This window comes from Strongylocentrotus purpuratus, unplaced genomic scaffold (genome assembly GCF_000002235.5).
Source record: "Strongylocentrotus purpuratus isolate Spur 01 unplaced genomic scaffold, Spur_5.0 spur5_scaffold_4, whole genome shotgun sequence".
NCBI classification, from domain to species: Eukaryota; Metazoa; Echinodermata; class Echinoidea; order Camarodonta; family Strongylocentrotidae; genus Strongylocentrotus; species Strongylocentrotus purpuratus.
This window is the reverse complement of record NW_022145610.1, coordinates 27,975,948-28,003,660: the sequence shown is the minus strand read 5'-3', so window position 1 is coordinate 28,003,660 and position 27,713 is coordinate 27,975,948. Positions and strand designations below refer to the sequence as shown.

General features: G+C 38.5%; 1 protein-coding gene across 1 annotated transcript; it reads left to right on the top strand.

Annotated features, from left to right (window-relative positions):
* The first annotated feature begins 819 nt into the window (after positions 1–819).
* On the top strand, positions 820–26,961 carry LOC589614 (sodium-dependent proline transporter). The gene is made up of 13 exons (XM_030998206.1): positions 820–961; positions 11,725–11,863; positions 16,435–16,566; positions 17,587–17,932; positions 18,512–18,644; positions 20,143–20,277; positions 20,632–20,735; positions 21,202–21,326; positions 21,878–21,990; positions 22,567–22,695; positions 23,586–23,801; positions 25,202–25,366; positions 26,095–26,961. The coding sequence occupies exons 1-13, from the start codon at positions 896–898 to the stop codon at positions 26,341–26,343; spliced, it is 2,052 nt and encodes a 683-aa protein (XP_030854066.1). The 5' UTR covers positions 820–895; the 3' UTR covers positions 26,344–26,961.
* Positions 26,962–27,713: the final 752 nt, after the last annotated feature.

Sequence of the window (27,713 nt, the reverse complement as noted above, 5' to 3'; positions counted from 1 at the left end):
TTTCATTAGAGAAAGAAGACGATTCGCTGTACCGTCACGGTCCTCGACTCTTAATCCTTATCTGAATTCAGTTCCCCCCCCCCTCCCCTCCCGCGCGAAGCGCGGAAGCTTAGACGTTTCATTAAATTATTAGAGAAAGCAGATGATTCGTTGTACCGTTCCCGACTCTTAATCCTTTTTCTTCCTACGTCCTCTTCCTTTCTTCTTTTTTTCTCTCTTTTTTTTTTTTTTTTTTTTTTTTGGCCGGCGTTTTTTTTGGGGGCGACCGCCCCACCGCCCCCCTGGCTACGCGCCTGGTGTCATCAATTGCCACTAAACTAAAGTACCGATTATGAGTGAAATCAGTTGAGTTTTGTACAATGATGTTTGAAATGAGTAATACAGCTGTGTGTGAATTAGGGTAGACTACAGTACAAAACTAGTCTACATTAGTCCCGGGATTTGATCAATTTTTCTATGTTCAAGATATTTTATAATCCCCTTTTTTAATTTCCCAGGAGTCCAAAGAGATAATCTTGAAAAATAGCCCGACTTTCAGGAAAATGTACGACCCCCTTTTCTAGGAAGGGGCCTCTTGCCTTGAATTACCGATCCCCGATTTTTTTAGCAAAGACCCCCCCCCCCCTACTCTCTCTCTCTCTTTCTCATTAGGGACTTTTAGATTTACACGACGAGAACGTGGACCGCACAATGTCACACGCGGCAGTCCACGCTCTTGTCGTGTAAATCTAAAAGTCCCTATTACCCTATTATATAGCTCAACCCAACCGTGTCCCTCTTTTTTCCGTTCAATGTTCAATCACACATGCATGGTCTGTAAATAGTAAACGTTCCAATCACTTCTCCAAGTTCGTACTACCAACTAGTTTATGTTCTCTTGATCCTCTGAAACTGCATGCCCAACAATATGGACAACTCCAGCGGAGAAACGAAGGATCAACCAAAGTTTGGACAATTAAAGGTAAGATCTCCCATAAATCATCATATTTGGCTTTTATCAATTAAGGGATGATAGGCAGATAGGCAGCATCATTCGAGGAATTTATTTCGCCTTGCTGAGTTTGGATCGCACTATACAAAAAGATGGGCGTGACACTAATAAAACGCGTCGATATGCCCCAGCGACAATCGCTCCGGCCGGCTTTTTTAGTCTAAGGTACTGGATTAGAGTGCGAACGGGTTTTAAATTTAAGATGAGCGTTAATGCCAGGCATAGGTTAGGTTAGGTGTTGGGTCCATGGTTGCAGTTAGGAATTTGGTTAGTGCAGAATAGAGCATTTGTACAAAACCGTAATAAGCCATCAAGACGAATGATGGATTCGTGTTCATGAAAGATATGTAAGCATTAATCGTTTATGCACCATCGGAACATTTATGATACACAGGAGGGAGTATTCTTTTCAGGAGGCAAAACAAAAGGTATTTGTGAAGCATCTCCATCACTTTGACAGTAATATTTATAAAAATGCACAAAGTAGAAATTATCCATATTTAAAAGCAGGGCGTCATTGGATTTTTTTTTTCAAACTGAATGACCTACCCTGCTTTTTAATGAATACATGAATAAATAAATAAATAAAAGATTCGTCGATGTTTGGGGGTCATTCGTGCAAATACTGCAATTAACAACTAAATTATTCATACCCCTTTGTACATTTGATTTTTTTTTTTTTTGGGGGGGGGGGTGGGGTGGGTGTGTATGTGTGTGTGATGATCGTAATGTATTTGCCAGCGTTACATCGTATAGCTGGAAAATGTGGTTTATACGGCCAGGGGCGGCGATCCAGGGGGACACGTCCCCCCCCCCCTCGATTTTTGTAGGGGGGATCGTCCCCCCCCCCCGGAAAATTTGAAAAAGTGCAAACAAAAATAATGTACAGCAAATACTGACTAAAGACTACAACACACTATTGGGCTTGGGAGGGCCCAGAGTGCAGCGTTTAGACAAATAAAAATGGAAAAATCTTCTGGCTTGGAAGCTATGCTCCCTCGCATAATATCCTTCAAAATGTTCAAGTATATATTGTAAAAAAAGTGAAGTGTGAAAAAAAGTATATTGTTTCTTTTCATACTATAGTTTTCCTTAGGAATATAATTTTGTAATACAACAAAACTTCAAAACCTGTGGGGCTAGTTACTTTCGTCGCCTTCACCCCTGTCGTTCACTATGCTCACTCACTCGGGCTTGGGGCAGTTCCCCCCCCCCCCCCCCTCGATAAAATTCAAACGTGGTTTATTTCTAATTCGATACCAGTGACTAATTTACAAATGTTGCTGAAATGGCATGATTTTCTCTGAGCTTCCGGGGCTCTGCCCCACTTATCCCTACCAAGGGCCCTAAGACGAGCCTCTGGTTGCTCAGCTGACCAAAATTAAATGCCTAAAACGCCTGAGGTTCCGGGGCTCCGCCCCCTGGACCCCACCAGGGCCCTAAACGGGCCACTGGAAGCTCATCTGACCATATTCAAAAGCCTAAAACCCTGAGCTTCCGGGGGCTCCGCCCCTACATCCCACAAAGGGACCTAAGGCGACCCCTGGATGATCATCTGATTATAAGTTAATGCCTGAAACCGCTGAGTTTCTGGGGGCTTCGACCCTGGACCCAACTCCGATTAGCGACCTGCATGCAAGTGTCACAAAATAAGATATCAAATATGCTAATCTGACCCTTATTAAATGCCCCAAAACTCTGAGTTTCACGCCAATTTACGCGCCACTTGCTTTGCTCTATTTGATCGCAAATACTTTAGCCCCCCCCCCCCTCCCTCTTTGAAAAACATTTCGCGGGGCCTGCATGTAACATGTAAGAGCGGTGATGATTTGGATTTTTTCTCCCCCCCCCCAAAAAAAAAAAAAAAATGTTTTTGCTCATTACGTCACTCTTCCCTCGTTCCTCGCATTTCGTTCCCCCCCCCCCCCCCGGTCATGAAAAGAAATCGCCGCCCCTGTATACGGCAATTAGTGGTGAACACTAATTGTTATCCGGCATGCGTGATGAAATTATTTCATTCCATTACGTCGAAAATGTTTAATTTGAATATGAAAAGAGGGATGCAAATAAGGGTGTGATGTGTAGGGGAAGTCATTCATGCTTTCCAAGGGCCGCTTACTAGGCTACATGCACGTTTGTTAATATGGAGTTCTTTTTTGAGGGTGAACTAAATAATAATTGGTTGGAGACGTTGTTGCGTCTGAGTTTAAGTTGCGGTGACCATAGGGTGTTTTCAGAGTTTAGTGCTGATTCAGTTTTATCTCTAATTTTCAAACCCGGGCATAATCAGGGGTAGGACATAAAAGTTAAATTAATTATGATTTAACATGATTAATGTTAAGAGGTGTAAAAACATTATGTAGGCCTATGTATTATTTTCAGGCAGGATTTTTGGAAGTTGTTTTCATACTTTGGAAAATGATCAAGTAAAGTGTTGATAAATAATGTAAAATAAATGCCGTATCTACGTCCCGGATCTACGTGATAGTAGCTCGGCATGGCTATATCCCAAAATATCGTATATTTTGTTATTTTGTCAGAGTGACATCTGAATGTGATGGATGCTATGGGCAGCCTGGCTATGGGTGATATAATGTGGTACACGATGTTAGATTGAACCATGAACTTAATACGGATGGACATTCAACGTGATTCTTTCTTTGATCCAATCATAGTCACCGCCTTCTGATTATGTGCATCTTAATAAGAACATTCAGCTGTTTTAACAATAACGACTGCGTAAGCATTTTCGGTCATTGACAAAGGAGCAGTTTCCCTCTCTTGGGTTTTATTTGGATGGTGTGCTAAGAGTGTGTCTTAAATAAAAACATCCTCAATGGCACTACGAACATGACGGACAAAGAAAGCGGACAAAATATACAGTTCCTCAGGTCAGTGGCCTACGGAGGATTTTTTCAAAGGGGGGGGGGGGTCTAACATTTTGAAATCGGGCCGAAAATTTCGCGCTGAATAAGCGGGGGGGGGGGGGTTGGGGGGGTCTCGAAATTTGAAGATTTTATATTTTTCTTCGTTGGGGGGGGGGAGGGGTAAGGTCACCTTTTTTAGGTCAGCCATGGGCATAATTTTTTTTTATTTTTTAAATTTTATAATAAATAAAAAGGAAAGGGGGGGTAGGGGATTTTTCTTTAAAATACACACATAAAAGTGGGGGTTTAACCCCCTAAACCCCCCCCCCCTCCTGCGGACTCGTCTGCCTCAGGTAGACAAAGAAACATCCCTTCACTGTTATTATGTAAAAATGTGTAGAACAGGTGAATATGCATGTGACACCTGTTCTACACAATTTTACATAATAACAGTCAAGGGATGTTCCTTTGATAACCTGTGGAACTGTATTATATTGTCCGCTTTCTTTTTCCGTCATGTTTATAGTGTGGGGAGCAGCAAAGTTGAAAAGCAGACGATTTTGGTGATATGAAAATTGTGTAGGTATTCAGAAAAATGAGATATAGTCCTACCCTTTGATGTACAATATTCCTTACGAAAATGTACAAGAGATATATAATGGCATGATGTGATGCCTTTTAGCATGATATGGGCGCAGCCATTTTCTTGAAAATGTGACGTACCAGTTGAAGTTGTACATGTATCATTCACCAAGTTTTAGTTGGAAATAATGTTTAAATCAATAACGAAACCTTTACTTTTTAATGAGGAAAAATCATAACTGAGAAGATAGAAATTACATTTGGTGAAAAGGTAAATAACAGGAGAACAAATGCAACTAAATTCATTTTTAAATACTACACTACAGTAGTTGACAAATCTATTTCATTTATGAGAAAATTTCACACCAAAAGAGCACCAACTTATTTATGAAATTTGTGTTCTGGCAATTGTAGTACAAAGTATACGTCTGGGAAGGAAGCATCCATAAATTTGAATACATTTACTTGATAAACGACTTCGCATAGTACGTCACGTTATCAAGAAAATGAGTCGACGCAAAATTTTCCCACCCAAAATGGACCAATTTTTTTTTTTTTTTTTTTTTTTTATATGTGCTCTTGCCCCCTCCCCCCCCCCCCCCCGCTCATTCGCCGTTTGCCGACTGGCTGATTCGCCGCTAAGTATTTTCTCAAGATTTGGGTGTCCCCTCTTGCCGCCCACTGGATCCGCCCCTGGTCAAAATCCTCTTGTACCAAATTTAGGTTGAAGCAATGAATGCGGGTCAAAAGCCATTATGTATGTGTGTTATCTTGTTCCCCACCAAAACAAAAAAAATGTTTGGTCTTCACTGTTACACCATATCACAAACACTGATTACACGTAGGGCCATGCATCTCAGATTTGTAAAACTTGAAAGTTAACGTTAAAATCACCTCAAACTCGAGGAAATGCTTATAACAAGCAAAATTGATGATATTCGTTTAGTTATCATGATTACAATCTTGACTTTATTCGCATCCCTTATTTACAGTAACCCTTCATATTGAGTGCTTCAAAATGAAAGTTTATTTGGGACGTTATCTTTCTTATGAAAGTCTACTTATCACCATATGTGTTCTTTCTTGCATTCGACTCGCTTTTCATTCGTTATTCGAGATGAACACCATATGCTTCTTACGCGTGTGAAATAGCGCAGCGGACGCGTGAGCATCTAGAGAACGATAAGAAGTTAGTAGACTGTTCAAAATAATTAAAGGTAATCCTCTAGATTGGAACAAGATTATGTAAAAGCCTTGATTCATTACATCATTTTTAAACAATGAATCTGAAGCACGAGGCATGATTTAATCTTTAAAATGATTTAAGACCAAAGAAGCAAATTGCCTGATCCATCAGCCCAAACTTGATACAAGATGATTTTGACAACTCTTTTTAAAGCCCCTGGTCTCCAGTCATCTTTGGAGAGAATACTTTGAATAGGGTATTATTGGACATTATAGTGAATCCAATTTGTATTCATTATTACTCAGGAAGTATTCATTATCTTTTTCTCGAAAAGGCTCCAAATAGACATTTACACCATTCCCAAACAGTGGCGTAGAGTAGATCCTGCCAGCCAGTATGAGGAAAGTGACGTCAGTGGGGGAGGGGGGGGGGGGCGTGGCTGTATGGGGGTATCAATCTTACTCAGTAAATTCAATGCACATTTCGATCCCACGAGGTTGTAGGAAAGCGTCCTGTCAGTCCGTCACCTTTCTTCTTTAAGGTGTATCCGTATCCGACACATGTCTATGATTTAACCTTTTCCCCTTTTTTGTTATAACAGTTTCTGCTAGGTCTGAACATTAATTATGATTGTTATCATGTATTCACCTATTAATTCCTGGAGTATTTTGTTGATGAGGAAAAAGGCCAGGGGGATACTCACATATATAAGGACATACGGGGTGTGCCGCTCTAATGGGTAACTTTTTCACAAAACAATCCCTAATCCTGGGTCATACTTTTAACAAAAATACCATTAAAATAGGTCCATTTTTTTCAAAATTCACAAAATTTGCGATGAAAAATGCCCCATAATAATGGGTAGGGTTTCTCTCTCTCTCACTCAATCCCTCACCCGCTTTTTAAAATTTTTATTTATTTATTTCTAATCATTTGTCAGGGTAGCCCATTCACCAATAAGTAGTGGTCTTTTATGGGGCCCTGAGTAAGTACAAAAGATGATACATTTCATCGGTTGGGGATAATCATAAAATGTAATTTCTAAAGCTTCTACCAGCCTTGAATTTTGTGGGCAAGCTTTCGTCCACTCCTGTGGACTTTCATCCCGGACTTTCTCAAGCTTTAAATATTTTTAAATTGTTATATGATATGATAATTTTCACATATTGACTACAGTTTTGTTTTGTGGGGCTGTTCAGCTAAGTGTCATTTGGATAAGTTACAAAAGCTTCACAATCATTATGCCCGTTTGATACTAAATGTAGATATTTTGACACCTCGTAGTCCCGCCCCTCCCTCCCCCCCCCCTCACTCCGAGAACGGACGGACCCCATGCGTGTTGCCAAAATGTCCTTTTCGTAACAAAAGAAAAAGGTCGACCCGTATTGACTTTACACACCGGACTTTTGCTGAAAGGGGGGGGGGGTGCTGAAAAAGGCTCGTATACAAAAGAAAAAGGTCGAGCCGTATTGACTTTACACACCGGACTTTTGCTGAAAAGGGGGGGGGGGGAGGGGGTCGGTTGGAACACGCATATGCGTACCCTAAATAACACTGAGTGGGGGGGGGGGCGGGCGGGCTCGTAGTACATTAGTATCCTGTCTAAGATGGCAATCAGTAATGTTGATGAGAGAGTGCACCACCAATTTAGAATATGGATGTATAAGGTGATAAATAATAAAATGGCGAAATAATATATTAAGGATATCGTGTGCTATCGAACGATAAACGTTCATCCTAGGTATGCAACTACCTGTCCTCTATACATTGAAAAACACAGAACCGAGTACTTCAAAATATTTTACTGTTATCAAGGCTCCGTTGTATGTAATGCATTACCCCCCCCCCCCTTCTTTACGTTTATTAAACTCACTGGATTCATTAAAAAAAACACCTGCAAACTCCTTTCTCTTACATACTTTAAAATTTACTTATTACTTACATGAATATTATAGTTCCCCCGCCGCTCATTTCAACATTATATCTTGTTTAATTTGTGTGTTCATTACAACTTATGTATGTTTATATGTTTTGTAAATATGTTTTTGATTATGTTGATACAGGGCCCCTTGGTCGAGCAGTTTTTATAACTGAAAGGGCTATCCTGTCAAAATAAAACGACAAATAAATTATTTAAAAAAAAAAATACACTATAGATACCGAATTCTGAGGTCGGGCTCAACTTAAACCGCGGTCTAAGTGTGATTTAAGAGCAGTCCAATCCCAGTCTAATTATTCCCTTTAGATTGGACTGGAGTTCAATTAACTCGATCAATGTAAAGTACGGTACATTATGCCATTCCTCGATCGGACATACGCAACAATCCAAAATCGATAAGTTCAAGGGCATGTCGGGCGGACGTGTCATTATTTCCGGACTCCAGTATGAACTTATTTACATACAGCAACTAAGAGCTCATCTTCTCAATGACAAGCTACGAAAGTTTGGAAAGAGGTCACAAACAATTATACTTTGATTATACTGCTTCCATTTAATTTTGTTTAATGCAACTTGAATTCGGCGTAAATAATCATGAATGAATGGTACACACCAATAAGAACTCAAACAACAACAACAACATTGATTATATTGAATAAATATTGAATACTGAATAAATACTGAAATTCGAACCCACAACGTTGTATTACGCTGTCCTTTATATACCGATTGAGTTAACGATGGGTTGATGACAGGTGGGTTTGCATGCTTATTATAACCCTGTCGCTAACCCTAACGGTTACCATGTGCGCATGCGCAGGTTGAGCTAGCTAGCTGGACCCTTCGATCGCGAGTTCATACTGGGGTCCGACTTGCGGGACGGGGAACGGAAGGTGACCAGTGAAGGCAGTGAGGTGCAATGTTGTACTCCAGAATTCCCAGAATGCCAGTCCCACATGGCCTCTATTTATTATATTTGGGCACATCTAGAAGGAGGGAATGAATATTCATGGCCTCCTCCGGTCCTGGATGTGCCGAATAGGGGCTACGCTGGATTACAAGGCTATATTGCTTTAAAATAAGTTTACAGAGGAAGTTAGTCCGACGTATAAATTTTCTTTTCTAAAACGCGATCATTGACCTAGTCCAGAATCTGCCCGGTCCTTGATTTAAGTCGTCGAAGATGGCATTATCAACAAACTCATAATTATGCTGGGATTTTTTGCTAGAGTGTAAAAATGCGTAAAATCTAATCATACGTTAGGCCATGTAAACAAAAAAATATACATGTTTAGCGTCCCCGCCCGCTTCCTTTTAGGGGGCCGCTTTTTTTTTTCTTTTTTTTTCTTTTTTTTTTAAAGAAACATGAACAACACTGCTAAAATGGATCTATTTCTGATTTTTAAAAACAAAAATATGCCGGCGGCCATCTTGAAAAAGGGCCTCCTCCTTCCTATTTTTCAAAAAGGCAGTACGCTAAACATGTTTGTTTTTTAATATTTGGCCTCATATACTAAGACTGAATTGGAATTGTATGATATTACAAAACCAGTTAAGCTGCTTACCAATAATTTCGTTGTCATGAGACCCTATTCCCGAAAAACCACAAACGTGCATTCCAGATGTTCTTTCCCCGACCTGTCAAAATGTCATTTCCGGCTCAATGCATAATTATTTGGTTTTCTCTTTTGACATTTCTATTTCTAAATAGAGGTAGCCTATTCGTCAATGAAGCTAGTCTTCGGTTGCTTTCTTTGCCTTTCTGTGCGGTCGCTCGTTTGCAACACATGCAATTTTGCACAAAACACTAGGCGCCAACATTATTGACGGAAAGATTGCTTTGTGCAACACAATGGCATTGCACAATTAATCTTGATAACCTCTATGACAACCCTTTAACACCGGCATATATTAATCATGCACTGGAAACTGTTCAATAATCCTGAAGCCTTTGGTATATCTATCCTATGATAAATATAACGTATCACAGGGAGCTTATTAATTATGTGTGACATAATAAAGAGTAAAAGTTAGTCCTACTTGAGCTTGTGACCACCCTGGTTAGAATTCGATTATTCAGTCAGAAGAGAAGGTTGTATTATTTTTTGGGGGTAGTTGTTTGCTTGTTCGTTTGTTGATTTTAACTATTCCTTTATTTCTTCCCAATCAGACAAGCGTTTCAGAATGTATAACAATTATATCTTTTGATTTTGTTTGTATGTTTATTTTATTTTAGCACGTGGCAAACTTCAGCCAATTATTGCTGTTCTTCAGCATGGCCATGCATATAAAAAGCAATCACAATTTTACAAAGAAACATATATCATAGATTAACATGGTTTACATACAAAGTTAAATACAAATATATGTATATTTACAAATGGGTTAGAAGGCGAGAATCCAAACAAGTCCTAATTCAGAAAAAAAAACAGAAAAAATAGAAGAAAAACATATCAATTGTCAAACATGACATTACAAATATTTATAAACTCCTTTTGAAAGCATAGTGAGTTGGTTTATATTTAGTTTCTACCGGCAATTCCTTCCATAGTTTTGCACCATAATAACTTGAACCTTTCCTTTTTAAGCACGTTTTAATTCTTGGTAAAGTAAATATATTTAAAATTAAATTTACTTAAAAGATAACCCGGGGTTAATTGGTCTGCAATTTTATACATTATACATAGAACATGTATGTTACCATTGTTACGTCTCTCAACTAAGGTATCCAAACACAAATTGTCATACAAACGTCTTGTTGAGTGTCTATTTTCCACTCTTATTACTGTTTTAAGTAATCTATTTTATAAAATTTGTAGTTTTTGAATATTTTGTTTCTTCGTATTATTCCAAACATTATCACAATAATCTGATTTACTTTGAGCAATTGACTTATAAAAGAGTAAAGCAGTTTTTTGTGAGATGCAACGTCTTATTCTTTTTAACAAATACAAAATCTTCACAGTATTTTTGCAGAAATGTTTCACGTGTTTATCCCAATCTTACGAGTTATCAATGTATGACCCAAGGTATATATATATATATATATATATATATAACACAAGTTTAAACGTTTTATGCTTGTAATCGCAGTTTAGTTTTTCTACACTCAGACGTTGTCTAAAACGACCTTATGTTTGGCATTACTTACATATTGGGTATAACTAATTACCAAACTATATTAGAGGGTATACATTATATTTACATCACCCCCCCCCCCCCTCCCAGGACAATTACCCCCTGGAAAATTACCCCCTGTTTATCAAAGAGGAAGTCTAACCTGATAATAAGTAGGTTTTGATATAAGCGTCCACGGGGACTAATTGTCCTGGGGGCAATTTTACGGGGGGGGGGGGTAATTGTCCCACTGCTAATTGGCCGGGGGCTGATTGTCCAGGGGGTAATTATTGTCCTAGAACTCATGAATAGGTGGGGACAAGTTGAGGTAGAAAGTCAATTGGTGTCCTTTGAGAGAGAGAGAGAGAGAGAGAGAGAGAGAGGCGGCCGCGTCATACCAAAAGACGTTAAAAGATGGGAGTTGTTGCTACCTTGTTTGGCGTTCAACAATAAACTGGGATAGAGCAACGTCGATCTGGCGCTGCTCAGTGGCTGCCGCGGGCTCACGATGAATTCTCGCTACCCCAAATAGCGATTCTGCCGAGATCCGGGGAAAATCCTGAAAACGCGCATTGCATTATGGGATAGCTTTTCGACATTACAGCTTCCTGTGCAGGCGTTCGTGATCACAACCCTCTCTTTCACGGTAGAGTTTAACGGCCTTTTGTGCTAAAGTCACTAATTCTGCCCGAAGCTTTCCATTGCATATTATAATCTGTACAAATTACACTGATTGGCATCGATTTTAGCGTGCGTGAAAACTCTGCACAGCGAACACAGGCGCTAGCGCCAGCGGGATGGGACTCTATACCGGAAGTTGTAGTGACGACCCGAGAGAGTGAAAATTACCTCGTCTCGCGAATTTCGAGATTTTCGTACCTATTTAGGGTAGCGAGAATTGGGCAAAAAGAATTTCCGTTTCGGTTTAATAAAATTTGGAGTGGACTATTAGGCTATTATTAGATGAACATATCCCTTGAATCACTATTTCACTGTTTCTGCTCTAATTAATATATTCAAACTCGTTCTTTCTACCATCTAGGATGCAGATGGCCGCCGGGATGATGTCAAAAGAGAAAACTGGGGCGGTCGTTTTGACTTCGCGATATCTTGCCTGGGCTACGCCGTGGGACTCTCCAATATTTGGCGCTTTCCCTACCTGTGCTACAAAAACGGAGGAGGTAATGAATGACACGACCAAACGAAAATGACCGATACCCTAGTGGCCTAGTCTTAACCTTACTACTAGACCGAGATCAGGTAGCGTTTCACGAAACGGTCATCAGTGCAAGTTCGCCGACTTCCCATAGAAACATTAACACGCGTTTCAATGAGATGTACTCGAACTTGTACTTGTGATCGTTTCGTTAAACGATGCCCGGACTGATAATAGCCCCAACAGCACAAATGTTATACATTACTTTAAACATTGTTAACTTGCCGAAACTTTGTAATTATCATGGTTATTCGTCGATTGGCGGCAGGGCTATGTGGTGCCACTTGTTCTTGTCTCTTATCCCCTCTCTCTCTCTCTCTCTCTCTCTCCCTCCCCTCTCTCTACCTGCCCCTCCCCTCTCTCCCTCCCTCTCACTCCCTCTCCCTCCCTCTCTCTCCCTCTCCCTCTCTCTCCCTCCCTCTCCCTCTCTCTTACTCTCCCTCTCCCTTTCTCTCACTTTCCCTCTCCCTCCCTCCACTCTCCCTCCCTCCCTCCCCTCTCCCTCCCTCCCCTCTCCCTCCCCTCTCCCTCCCTCCTTTCTCCCTCCCTCCTCTCTCCCTCCCTCCCTCCCTCCCTCCTCTCTCCCTCCCTCCCTCCCTCCTCTCTCCCTCCCCCTCCCTCCCTCCCTCCCTCCCTCCCTCCCTCCCCTCTCTTTCTACACACACACCCTTACACACCTTTTCTCATTTCATGTTTAATAGCCATATTCCATATACATTGTTACCGGCAATATCACATTTATTTAATATCCTTTCTACAGCTAGTATCACACACACAAAACAATAAAGTTTAATACACAAGATGGCAATATTTATGTTCCTAAGTCTCCAAAACTTGGTAGCATTATTGGACGCAAAATGACCCCAAATACTTTTTTTGGGACTTACAATAGGGCCTATATAAATTATTGTTTTCCTCTTTGATTGCTCACCACGATTATACAATGTAGATTATTCTCACATGCATCCGATATTTGTGAACATACATACGTCTTTAAGTATATATTTAGATATATCAAATCTTTAAGTACATTTTGGACAAGTATCATGAAGTATATATTTAGATATATCAAATCTTTAAGTATATTTTGGACAAGTATATTGAAGTATATATTTAGATATATCAAATCTTTAAGTACATTTTGGACAAGTATCATGAAGTATATATTTAGATATATCAAATCTTTAAGTATATTTTGGACAAGTATATTGAAGTATATATTTATATATATCAAATCTGTAAGTACATTTTGGACAAGTATCATGAAGTACATATTTAGATATATCAAATCTTTAAGTATATTTTGGACAAGTATATTGAAGTATATATTTAGATATATCAAATCTGTAAGTACATTTTGGACAAGTATCTTGAAGTATATATTTAGATATATCAAATCTTTAAGTTTATTTTGGACGAGTATCTTGAAGTATATATTTAGATATATCAAATCTTTAAGTATATTTTGGACAAGTATCTTGAAGGATATATTTAGATATATCAAATCTTTAAGTATATTTTGGACAAATATCTTGAAGTATATATTTAGATATATCAAATCTTTAAGTATATTTTGGACAAGTATATAGTATGAGAAGTATGTCTTTAGACAATTTTTAGATGTGGTATTTCTTTAGTGTATACATTATAATCATTCTCTAATGCATCAGCCTAAAAGGATTCCAATAAAACATACTTATGGAATTGTGGACTTGTTGAATATAAAAGAACTAAACTAAACTGGTTTAGTACGAAGCCCTTCCCGCATGAGTACTCAATCATGAACCAAATAGGCCAAGCTGAAGGGTATTAAGGGCGAAATAGCCTTGGGTTCAATACACAAAGAAAGCAGGAAGAATGGTTCTCAGATGGTATAGAAAACGCTGCGGGTGATATAGTGGTATCGAAGAAAATATGTCGTGTTTTGTATACACTATTTGATTTGTACAAATCAAACTCTATCTCCGAAGTGGCTAAACTCCGCACCTTAAAAGAGATTACAAAACCACTGATTATCTTCTTTTTTTTTTATATAAAAAAGACCATTGTGCTTATGTTTATTTTCCGGTCTGTTTTTGGTCTTTTTCTGGTCTACAGCATTTCGTAGAGATGCAGTGATCCGCTTTTGTAACTTTTATAGGAAAAAAAGGGGAATTCAACCATAACAGACAACTACTGAGAGAAACTGCAAAAAAAGCATTGACCTAATTTCCAAATTGTATTGCGATTTCTAACTACTGAGAGAAACTGCAAAAAAAGCATTGACCTAATTTCCAAATTGTATTGCGATTTTAGTCATAGCCCCTGGGTTGTTCAGACTTTCCCACGCTAAGCCCAGTTGATCGTATTTTCACGCGACGAAAAGATGACCGCGCTCGTTGCTTTCAGGAAGCCTAACATCATTTCATTTCAAAAAGCTGATAATCGTATTACAAAAAAAAAAACGAGTTCTACCAAGTGTTCAAAAGAATGACAAGATGGCCGCTGTTTGCCTCGATGGCTCTAAATGTACAATACTCAGTCATTACGTAACGTCCTGTCTATTCTATACAGGTCAATGAACTATATACTACTCTGACAGCAGTCGGTATAGCCACAATCAGGGTGCAAAACCATTTGCAGTAGGGTCCAAAATGAAGTATGCAATAGTCTAGAGCAGTTTCATCAACCCCAAATTGTTCATCCATACCCTAAATTGTTCATCCATACCCTAAATTGTTCATCCATACCCTAGGGTTAATACCCTGTAATATCCTGGAGGAAACTATCTTAGTTATCTTTTTATGAACAGCAACACAACAGGGGGTGGTAGGTGTTACGCCACCACACAAAGCTACTGAATTTTGCACATCTTTGGGGAATTTCTTGGCCATTTGTGAAATATAAAACAATTCACACTCACCTCACGCCATAAATTAGACGCAGTATACACATCAGAGGTAACACAAGGTCAAATTTGATAAATGCCATTTTGTTTCCAAACATGAAACTTTTTAAAAAGCCTACCAAACATTGGTAAATGAGTCAAATCCTAAACTTTAGTTCTATCTGTATACATATAAAAACAAATCAAATTGCAAGGAAGGCTACTTTCATATCATATGTTGTCCAAAATAACTTGTGCAACAAATTATTACAAGCATCTGCCGTTTTCGATGGTTGCACAATAGAATATACTGGTGTGCGGTTACCTCTGATGTCCGAGGTTCGAAGCCGCTAATATCATTGGAAAGCTTGAATAGTGAATTTTGTCACAAATAAATATTCTTAATATTTCACTTTTTATTTGAACTAACAAGGGGAAAATCGAACAGATGATAAAATAATACAAAAGCCTAATTGTGTCAAAATTTCCTTACATTGTAAAATAGCAGCTTTAATTTGTGAAAAAGAGAAACAATTCACAGTCCTAAAACCTGCAATTTGACACTTTTCCGATTACTTGCGGCTCACGAAAATAAAAAGTGATTATGTACAGTTCTTTATGATGGTATATGCCAGATTAGTACCCACACATGCCCAGTCGAGTAATTTTGATTAATACTTCAGAAAAATTTGCTCCATTTCCTCTCGCTTGCCTCCTGCAAAGGTAAGCACTGTGTACTTGCTCATATTGTCAGACGAGTAGTAGCGAAAAGTAATTATCATCACAAAAGAATATTTCCCTTTGAAAGTGGCCCGTTAGTTCGCAGCTAGGCAGGAATCTTTTGTCTACGTATCTGCAAGGAAGATCCAGTTAAGCACATGCCTAACATATTTTCTCCTGGCGGCATCGAAGATGGTACAAAGAGAATGAGCTAGATAGGACTCCATCTCTTAAAACTTCTTGGATATACAGTGCGTCCCAGAAAAAACGAAACCGAGAATATCAATGTTTTATCATAACTTAGTCACATTTATAATTACTAAATGACACATATTTGGAAAGCTTAGATCCTCCTCTTTCATTTGATGCAACTCATTATGATGCATATTCCACGCATAAGTGATTACAATGAATTTGAAGAGAGGAAACCAAAAAGTCATTTGGCGGACGGTATCTGAATTTCAAAGAGGAAATCACATTTCTAGAAAGTTGAGGTTTTGCCCTTTCATATGACACTCGATCAGGAAAAATGAGCAAGGAATGGCAAAGTTTTGTTTGTTTAAAGTAGTGCTTGCATTTCCATAATTTTATCAAATGAATCTGTTATCACTGGGTGCCTGCCGTAGCAACAAACAAGAGTTGACAACAGACTCAACTCTGTTTCGTTGACAATCAACCGTAGACGAAAGAATTTATGCATGGCTGATTGTCAACAAAAACGGAGTTAAGTCTGTAATTTCTGTATTGATCTCGTATTCAAATTCAGAATAGGAAACCACACCTACAATGATGGTCTTAAACATTTGATGTTAACTTACTTTCATTAGGAGTGATATATCAGTAATCATGATGTTGGAATGTAAAAGGAATACTATTTCATCCTTTCTCTTTCGCCCCCTCTCTCTCTGTCTGTCTCTCTCTCTCCCTTTCTTTCCTCTACTCGAATATAGGTGCATTCCTGGTACCTTACTGCACACTGCTCCTCTTTGTTTGTATACCCCTGATCGTTCTGGAGTTTGCCATTGGTCAGTACAGCTCTAGCAACTTTGCCAAGGTATGGCGAGCATTACCAATCATGAGAGGTAAGTCCTTTAGGATTTTGTTTTTCGGAAAAGATAATAATTATTTGGCTGTGACAACAATAATTACACGTGAGTCCATATCATACCAATTTTCTTAAGCTTTACGAGATGTTGGGGGGGGGGTGTTTGTCCGGACGCTTTACACAAATAAATAGCCGTCACTTTTGCCTTTCGATTTAACCCAAAGTATCCATCAACTAGCACTAATCTCATAAAAATCGTTCTTCATAAAATTGTCTAACATGTTAAAAAAGATTTATGAAATATTGCATGTTAACATCTTCAAATTACTGATGGAAACTAACTGTCGATCTGGATAAACACTTTGTCCGAACAGACAACGTCCGGGAATTTTAAGGGGGGTAAAATACCAAACATTATTTAAGGGGCAATATATATTCTTTGTGTACGCCAAGTGGGTAAGGGGGAAGGGCATGGGCCAGCATACCCCTCCCCCCCCCCCCCTGCACTCTCGAACTTGCCACTGAGCTGTAAAACCATATTATGACAAAAGGTGATGCTTATTACATTAACCAAGGTTTGGTTGTAGTAAATCTAGAAGATGAACTTCTTTAACGTTCAGTTCAAGTTGACGACTAAATGAGGGGCTGGGGGGGGGGGGGGGGGGTAACACTCCAGTCCATGGACCTTTATTAATTTAATTGGATGCCAAATCCTGTACAAATTGCTATGAAATTGTTTATAACGAAATTAAGAAATGAAGATCGTTCTGTCACGTAATTGATATTTCCTTTGAAGGTCCAGTTGTAAAAAGGTCAAGGAAGCCGAAAGCCCACTTGATCGAAAGCCCACTTGATCGAAACTAGACCTAACCGTCGATCCCGAGGACATTCGGTCTCGTCGCACTCGATATTATTTGTAATGAGAAGGCCTACGAGACCGACACCTTTGGGCCTTCGGTCTCGTGAAACCTTTATCAAGTGTGACATGTACGACATTGCAGCTTAGTAAGAGATAGCGAAATGATGGATCTTTCACATTCATTCTTTTGTTCATCAGGGATTTGGTACTGTCAGATGCTGTCATATATTGTTGGAAACGGCTATTACGGTGTTGTAATATCCTATGCCGTCTACTACTTCTTCGCCTCTTTGACGTCTCACCTGCCATGGGTTGGGTGTGGTCACAAGTGGAACACGCTCTACTGCAGCGAACTCTTCGACGACTGCCTTAATCAAGACGGGATTATAATTTCCAATGGGAGTTGTGCCAACGTGACTCTACTGTCCGATGAAGAACTTGCTGGGTACAATGTCACAGTCTTTAACGACACTTTTTTGGATTTCAGCAACTATACGGATCCTATAAAGAACATGCGCGTTCTACCAAGCGAGGAATACTGGACGTGAGTATAATAATAATAATACTAATCATAATAATAATAAGAATAATAATCATAATAATAATAATAATAATAATAATAATAATATCTTTTAGTCCACTCCAAATTTTATTAAACCGAAAATGGAAATTCTTTTTGTCCAATTGATCGTGAGCCCGGTAGCCACTGAGCAGCACCAGATCGACGTTGCTCTATCCCCTTATTGTTGAACGCCAAACAAGGTAGCAGCACCTCCCGTCTTTTAACGTCTTTCGGTATGACGCGGCCGGTGTTCGAACCCACGACCTCCCGGTAGTGAGGCGGACGCTACACTGACTGAGCCAACACACCCTTAATAGACATAGTTATATAGTGCCCTTCGCATCCGAGGCGCCATTTTCCTAACGTAGATCTGCGTCAGCTCCTGTTGCAGCTTTTGACGTCTCGTGTACAACAGCCATTATGTTAGAAATGTTCCTGGAATAAGGGGCGGATCAAATAAGGGGGGGGGGGGGATGGCTGAAATGTGGAAATTGCTTTTTTGCCCCCGGAATTGTGGAATTTTCCAAAGACTGAAACTGACTATTTTTCTTTCTAATCCAGACACGAGCTGTTAAGGGAATCGTCCAGCATTGAGAAACCAGGTGGTGTTGTATGGCAGCTCGCTCTCTGTAACCTCTTCGTCTGGGTGGTCATCTTCCTCATCATCGCCAAAGGTATCAAGACTTCTGGCAAGGTAATACATTACGTACCAGCACTATCTGTGGTCAGTGTTCTAGGGGGTGGGGACAGCTCAACCCCCCCCCCCCGATTTTCTCGAGGCACATGTAGAAAATGAATGCAAGAACCCCACCTTTCCTCCCCCTCTTCATCCGCTAAAATCTTCAAAAGCCCCGAATATTTTCTAGAATCGCTCCCGACTGTGTAGTGACAGCAGCCCCTCTGCACTTGTCCGAGAGTCCACGAAATCGAAAGTCAACGAGATCAAAGCTCGGTGAGACTGAACTTACATGAGGCCAATCGAATGAATTTGTCTCGTAAACCTTCGATCTTGTGGACCTCTCCTTTCTTGAACCATCAGACTTCTACAGACAGGCGTTGATTCATTAATTGTATTCTAATTCAAAGTTAAATAAATAATAATAATAATATTGGATTCTTATATAGCGCACGTATCGACCTTGCAAGGTCCTCAAGGCGCTCCAACATTACCCGGCTATGCTAGGCTGCCGATTTCGACGCTCACAGCATTTTAAGGAATTCCTTCCTCCCTGTTGTATAATGAACTTTATAGGAAATTAATTGGTTATTCTATATGATTTAACTGATTCTATTACTGGCAATTACCTTAATGTTAATTTGTCAACTCAAACTGCCGTCTGAATATGCATGTACTTTTCATCCCGTGTTTTATTAATGTTGTGTCTTGGGAATCAGGATTTGCAAATGATTGATAATATACTTATGTTGTAAAGTTATTATAAGTTGTGTCACTGTGAGGTAGAGGGTATGGCAGTTAATAGAGAAATGAGTTCTAGTCGTGGTTTTTTATATTTTTTAACCATTGTACTTTTAATGTGTAATATTTGTATTTGTATATGGGATTGTGCAATATCTTTTTATCTTTCTACATGGTTACCTATGAAGGCTCGCATGCCTCTGGTCAACAGTGAAGCATTTCACTTTTGCGAACCCTGGCCCATTTGTAACCATTTCTTTCCTCTTCTCCTTGCTTCCCATTTCTTTCTCCTTTTCTATTATTTCTAAGATTATTGTATTTACTATGTTGACTTTGTATATACTGGGAATTTCTGATTTTGATGACCCAATAAATAATAGTAATTATAAATAATAACTACTTGTCATCGTAGTAAAAAAAAAACATGAGGTTCATTGTCAAGAAAGCGCGATCTAGTGAATCTTTGATCTCGTGGACTTTTGTAATCTTGTTAGCCTTCAGAATAATTGCCCAAAAGGTTTATGAGACACAACTTTTTGCTATTCTGTCCCAGTCCACCTGGGAAGTTCCTTAGGATAAATATGGATCAGGAGCTTTCGCTCTTAGGCACGTAGTATTTTGTCAAATTTTTGTTTCATCAACAACTATGCCTACTGGGTGAAGTGTGGTCCAAATTACCAATTGTGTTACTTAACTCGCTATCGTTATATAAATAGTTCTTTAAAAATCTGGGAATACATCGAAATAGAAATTATATCAACAACCCTTTTTTTAGGTGGTGTACTTCACGGCACTGTTCCCGTATGTAATGATGACAGCTCTGCTTATTCGTGCTTTAACACTGGACGGATACATGGATGGAATTCGCTACTTCGTGAAACCTACATGGAGTAAGATTGTACACCCACTGGTAATGCTCACTTTATTATCATATAATTACATATCTTTATTTCCAGTTTACCATATAATATCACAATTTGATTACAACAGTGTTAATTTCTACCTATTAACATTTTCTGATTCATACTTTTTTAGTATACATTTGTTTATTTAGCATGTTGATGCAATGTACCTGAATAATGAGTTGAGTTTGTGTATTATGTTTTAAAAGGTCTTTACGACATGTTTATTTGTATGCATATTTCTCCTTATAATATGGAACAAACGGCAACCTTTGAAATAAACGTCAGATACTATCTATTATCATACTTAGAAAAATAGTTAAGCAAACCTCAGAACACCTATCTGTTTGTCATTTTCTCAGCCTTGGAAGGATGCAGCTCAACAAGTGTTCTTCTCATCGGGTTCAGGAGGTGGCAGTCTTGGTACCATGGCCTCGTTCAACACGTTCCACAATACATTTGTCAAGTAGGTGACACATTTCAAATTAAACAGAAGCGTTTTGTCCCATACGCCACAGACCTTATCAGTGCGTTGTGGCGTGCGCCAGTAATCCAGCTAACAATTGAAGTTACAAACTGATTCAGCCGAGGACGCAGGTTCGAAACTGAGTCACGTCTTTCGCATGGTGACGTTAAAAAGGTCGGTCCCCAGACGTATATAATCATGTCTGATTGATACACATCTGTAAAAACTCAACATACACTGTGCCTGTTTGATAAAACATGTTTACAATAACAAACGCTAATTTGCTCTCTGCCTATCAAATGCCACCATTTCAGTAGTTTACAACAGTCATCGTACCTTGTTCAGGTCATTTTAAACTCATAATTAATTAGGCTAAATTAAATTCACTTTGAAAAACTGCCATCTTTTACCAGTTGACCGACACAAATACATCTTCAAACGCTAACGTTATTGTCTCCCTGTGTAGTGATGCGTTGATTATGGCCATTGGAAACAGCTTGACCAGTCTCTACTGCGGGTTCGCGGTCTTCGCCATCTTAGGGTACATGGCAAAGCAGATTGGAGTTCCAGTACAAGAGGTCGTCAAAGGAGGTAGGTCTTCAAGAATTCAACATTAATCTATACGAAAGCTTTGTCAAGTTTATCGGTTGTCATATTCCAGTTGTCATTTTAGTCAGATTTATGTGTTTGTACATATTTTCTGTATTTTATTATGTCTTCATCTTTATTTGGCGCAGAAATTTTTTGGTCTAAGGCTGATGATGTACATCACAAGAAAGTAACTGTGAAGCACAATGAAAAAGAAGAATATTTCATCGAAGAGTGTGGAAAAATGACAGCATTTATCCCTATTTTTAGATTAATGTTTCAAAATTAATGATGGTCTCTTTACAATCATGCCAATAACAACTACAGCTAACGATGAAAACAAAAGCAAGACAAAGTGAGCCCAACACAATTAACCTTTGAAAATTTCCTTTGTGCACGGCCACAAGACGAAAGAGAATACAAGTGTACAACATTAGATACAGGTTTATAAAATGGGTTTTCAATTAATTTGATTCTTGACTCTTCAGCCATCACCACAACCGATTGAAATTATTCTATGATGAAAACGATATTCCTGTCTGTTTCCTCCCCAGGGTTTGGTCTTGTCTTTGTGGTTTGTCCTGCAGCCTTGGCTAAGTTTCCTGGTGCACCTGTTTGGTCAGCTTTATTCTTCGGAATGATTTTCCTACTAGCATTAGACAGTCAGGTGGCTATACTTTCCCTTTTATTTCGGTTTATCATTTCATTATGTCTCATGTTTTACAGAGTAAAGGTCCTCTTTTACCGTTTGATCTTGTCGATTATTTTTATTGCGATTTTTTTTTAGTATATAAATTTTGTTACGACCCCAGAATAAATTATTATTTAAAAATTTTTTTTTTTAAATCACATTTTTAATAAAATCAAAGTTCCATGGATATTCTATGAAACTATTAAAATAAAATGATGAAAAACACCTGTCATATTCACACAACCTAGGCTTTTGACACATCCTTCTTTTTTTTTGGAAATTGCTTATATACGTGTGAAAGTCATAGAAATTTGTTTGCGCTAACAATATCATTATTATTATCATGCCCTTTTGGTGTTGTTGTTGTAATTATAATTATTATGATTATTATTTTGTCATTATTATAATCGGTATTATTATCGGTATGATTATTATCATCATTATTTGCTATTATCATTGTTATCATAAATATTATTATTCTGAGTGTTCTTATTGATATCATTCCTTCACGGCAAACTTTCCTTTAATTCAAATCTTCTTCTTATTCGATAGTTTGTGTGCATTGAGGCGATGGTAACTGTCATCTTGGATGCGATGCCGCGGTTAAGAAGATGGCGGGTCTTAGTATGTGCATTCCTCTGTTTTGGAACATATCTCACAACCTTCTCCTACGTCACGAATGTAAGTGAAGAGTCCAGTTCCAAGTTAAATTTATTTAAATTTCATAAATTTCTATGTACTCAAACAATATCTACTGAAATTTGACATGCTGGCTGACACATGCACCGGAAACAGAAACAAAACAGCTGTTTGATAATCATGGCAACATTATGTCACACGTATACGTGCCAGGGGATGCTCTAGGCGCCTACAAAGTACTACAGTTTGAGAAAAAGTAGTATTTTTGTAACAATAGGCCTATTGAAACTTTAATGGAATGATAATTATTATAATATAAAAAAGGCAGGACAATTCGCTTACGACATGTTAGCTAGGACTCTAAATAGTTTTAAGCCTCTCATGTGAAGTAAACATAATCTTGAATGAAATTAAAAATAATTGATGAATTAACACGATCGAAAAGATCTCTGATTATGACAAGCGTGATAAGGGTACGTTGTGTGTGTGTGCGTGTGTGTACGTGTGTGTGTGTGTGTGTGTGTGTGAACGCGCGTGTGCGAGTGTGGGGTCACTGAAAAGATCCCAGATCTCAAAAAGTATGATTATTGGGTTTCACATCACAAATATTAGTATGCTTTTGAGAAAACTCTTTAAGTGTGTGCGTGTGTTCGTGTGCGTGTGTTCGTGTGTGCGCGTGTACGTGTGTGTATGGGTGCGTATGTGTGTGTGTATGTGAGTTTGGGTGTGCGTTTGTGTGTGTGTGAGTGTGGGTGCGCGCGTGTGTGACTGGTACAGCTTTACGTAGTCACTGAAAAGATCCCAGATCTCACCAAATATGATTATTGGGTTTCACATCACAAATATTATAATGCTTTTGAGAAAACATTTATAATAAACTTCTAGCCTAAGATTAAGTTTTTATCCTTAAATTGTTTTTCTTTTCGATAAAGGCCGGGCCGTATTGGGTTGCCCTCCTTGACAACTACTACGCCGGCTGGATATCAATGATAACCGGAATCGCCATTCCGATCTCCTTCACTTGGGTTTATGGCTTCGACCGCCTCAAGAATGACATAAGGGCCATGCTAGGAAACAAGACTGTAGACCACTGGACATTCTATTACTGGAAAATAAGCTGGATGTTCCTGACACCGGGTATACTCGTGGTAAGTGTCTTTAAACATCTCACAACGTTTCCAGGAGGCATCAAGGAACTTCATATTGTATGAGATGACGCCTTTGAGTGGCCCTCCAACCCCGATCTGACACTATAGCTGCAAAACATCACAGAAAGAAGTAGCACCTTGAGCGGAGAGAAAAATGGTTCGGGCAGTTGCGTTGTCATCTCTTAGTCCTCGTACTCTGGTTTAATCGGTGATTCTTGTGTGACTTGTTGATCAGACCCAAAAATTAGGTATCTTGAACCTGTGATAAGTTGAACCTTTGATGTGCTGGGCCTTTGGTGTCCAGGATCCTTTCGTAACATTGATCTTTGGTGTTCCGGGCCCTGTAACACAAAGTTTAGCACTGGGTCATACGATTGACCTTTGCTCTGACTGCATTGAACACTATGTGCAATCAATCGCAAAAGTAAATCGTAAAAGTAAATCGTACGATGAATTGCTAAGCGTTGTGTTTTGGGACCCTGAACCTTTTGTCTCCTGGACCTCTGTTCATTGACGAGGACCTAGTTATGGTCTCCTGATCCTGTACACCTTTTAATATGTCGATGAAGCGAAAAGTACCCTTTATGTTCGTTGTCCTTCGTGTAATTCAGGTAAAAATAAAGGAAAGGTTATCTGACATTCGATCAGGAGACGACCACCTGCTCTATTTAGTAGAATTCACCTTCAAGGTTTGACATAAGGTTGCCATTGTTTATTTAGATAATGTGTAGGTTTGCGTCGGGTTTGGGTTGAACATGTAGTCTAGGGTTGAAGTTCGCAATATTGAAAGTGTGGCTGTGGAGCAATTTATCACCGATCACGTGTCGTACAACAAAGAATATATTCAAAAGTTCCATTAAGTGCATTCCAACTTGATTCTCTACATTGCATTCCAGACTCTGGACCAGAGCCAGTTTAGCAATGTTATCACCCTCTTCCTCCCGATGATGTTTCCTTGTCAAAGTTTTAACAATTCTTTTAAATTGCTCGAAATCAAAAGGCGAAGAAAATAACACATTTTGTCCAGGTGGTACGTCTAAAATTTGATTTGATTTGATTTATTCATTTCTGTTTGATTTTCTTTTTCTTTTGCATTTTTACAAATATATAACAAAACTCAAAAAGATAATCCTCAATTTCAATAATTAATCATTTAAAACCCCAATCTAACCACTATGATATTTCATGGGCGTGTTTAAGGTGATTTCGTGCTGTCCTGTAACACATTACGTTCTTTTTCCACATAATTATTTCATGAAACAGTAAAGCGTTTCTTGATATGACAACTAAATTGTGTGCTCTGTCATATTAATGTCATGATTAAATTATGTCATACGGGACATATTTGCCCTCATGATAACGTTAGATAAACGTCGATATTTTTTTCTTGTATTTCTAAGGTCATCCTGATATATAACATAAGTAATTGGTCGCTTCCAGAGTACAACGGCCCTTTCCCTGCTTGGTGTCACGTGATTGGTTGGTTGTTCATAGCGGGTACGCTAGTCTTCATACCAGGTGTTCCGATTTACGACATGCTGCGTTCATCCGGATCATTTCGCGAGGTTTGTTTAATAGCAAGTAGCTACAAGTAGGACAGTGGGGCTTTAATAGCAATGACTATAAGAAATATTATTTATGGTACGTTAATAAACACGTTATTTTCATGCCTCAACAATAACTCACCATCTTGCAAACTTCTGCCTTTCATGTTATATGGAATATATACCAAAGGATTCAAGATTAATTATTGAACTGTTTCAAGTGCAAGATGCCGGGTTAAAACCGTTGTCATCATAAGAAAAGCCTGGAAATTGAAAAGGCCGAAAATGCTTAATTTCGCAAAGCCATTGTGTTGCACAATGCAATATTTCCGTCAATAATATTGGTGCTATTGTTTTGTGGAAAAATTTACGTGTGACAATTAAGCTAGGTTATTAGAGATTGTGCGTCAATGGAATACTTTTGGGGGACATTGGCAAACATTGAGTTTTTGCAAATTTCAAAGAAAGAAGAGTAAAGGTAACAACTATCGCGAAACTTCCACGACTTGTGAATGCGTGTAGTGTTTGTGAAAATAGGGTACTTGCATTAATGTGTACACGATATGGTTACATTTAGAACCCGTGTTGTATATGTTTTAAGCATCTAGGGTCCTATTTTATGGACAATGTTATTTGATATGCAAAATAGAGGGATACTTCGGGCACTGCTAACGATCACCTATAAATATAGAGTAATACAATCGGGTATTTAATAAAAACTAATGAGTGCTATTTTTTGGACTCTGCAGCGTCTTCGCCGGCTTTGTCAAATCGATCCCAGCTGGGGACCCTCCCAGCCCGAGGACCGCCTGCTCGCTTACAGGATCCACGAGGAGTATGGGACCACAATGGGCGGAGTACTTGATATCGATGATCAGGAGATGACAGAGAAAAAAGGCAATATCGACTTCGAGTTAGAACCTTTCAAGACTGATGTGAGCCGAAATCATGGCAATGAAAATCACGATAATGGGCAGTATGGTCGGTTAGATCAATAGCTTTTGTGATCTTGATAATGACAATGGCAGATCTCTCTCTCTTTCTCTCTGCTTCTCCTCCCCTCTCCCACCCCCCATTCTCTCTTCTCTCCCTGTATATCTGTCTCTTTCTCTCTCCCCTCCCCCTCCCCTTTCCCCCTCTCCATCTGATTTTGGAGCCGCGTTTAAAACGTGACTTTTATTTTCCTACACCATTTATACTTTTTTATCATAAATCAGGCAATTGATTTTTGTGATTGGAATTCGCCGTGCTTACATTTTGGGAACGCCTTATAAATATATTTGTTAATGTTTGTTGTGTCAAATTATTGGTGCTAAGTAAATTAACAGGTAAATCGCGTATATATGTTGGTACTGTAAATAATATAATACTGTTTTCGTCTAAAATCGATTATCGTACAGCTTTAAACGATTGCTTCCAGAATTGTCTTATGGTGACCTGAACGACATTATTACCTGTCAAGAAATTTCTAAAATAATTTGTATGACCATCAAGGTTATTCTGTTATTGTAAAAACACTTATTATTGTACATTTTTGGTCTCGTTGAAAATAACTTCTAATAATTTGTAACACGAATTAGTTTAGTTGCAAGAATAAAACTAACTTGGTGTATTTATGACGTCGTGTATGGTGTTTAAAATTTGTGAGTGTACGATTTTCTTTTGTTTGTTTGAGGGGAGGTTTAAAAAATATATAACATTGTTATTAATCATCCAAAAAATTATTTTCTATGAAAAAAATTTAAAGGGCAATGGCGATTCCGCATGGTGTTTGATATTGCAAATCTTAGAGAAATATAAACACGTAATTATATTTGGTAAGATCATTGGTAAAATCCAGAGGAACGTGGGGAAACCGCCCTAAATAAAATGGAAGGGTGAAAACGACATCAAATGCCGAACCTCCCCTTAGTTATCTTTCTAATAGATCTCAATATGTATTTTATAATAATTCCTCAATTTTTTTTCCATTACACAAGGCGTACCACAATGTTCTATCCTAGGTCCTCTACTGTTTTAAATTTACATTAATGATCTTACACATACTTCTGAAAAATGTAATAACATTAATGATGTACGATGACGATAGCATTTTAATTTACACTGAATTAGACAAAGTAACAAAATGGTTCAAATCAAATAGATTTTTGATAAGGTTCCATTAAATAAGGTTAACAGTGTTAATTTTCTTGGTGTTTTATTGTTTATAGTATGCAATGGGACAATCATGTAAATTAAGTCACTCAAAAGGTATCTAAATATATTGGTATATTTAAGGATGTACGCTGACGATACCATTTTAATTTACACTGAATTAGACAAAGTAACACAATGGTTCAAATCAATTAGATTGTTGATAAGCACTGGC

What these genes read in the sequence shown, in the direction of transcription:
- LOC589614 (XM_030998206.1), top strand. Translation starts at nt 896, where the DNA reads ATGCCCAACAATATGGACAACTCCAGCGGAGAAACGAAGGATCAACCA. An exon ending in TGACACCGGGTATACTCGTG is followed by an intron (nt 23,802 to 25,201) that starts GTAAGTGTCTTT and finishes TGTATTTCTAAG; the next exon opens with GTCATCCTGATATATAACAT. An exon ending in CATCCGGATCATTTCGCGAG is followed by an intron (nt 25,367 to 26,094) that starts GTTTGTTTAATA and finishes TGGACTCTGCAG; the next exon opens with CGTCTTCGCCGGCTTTGTCA.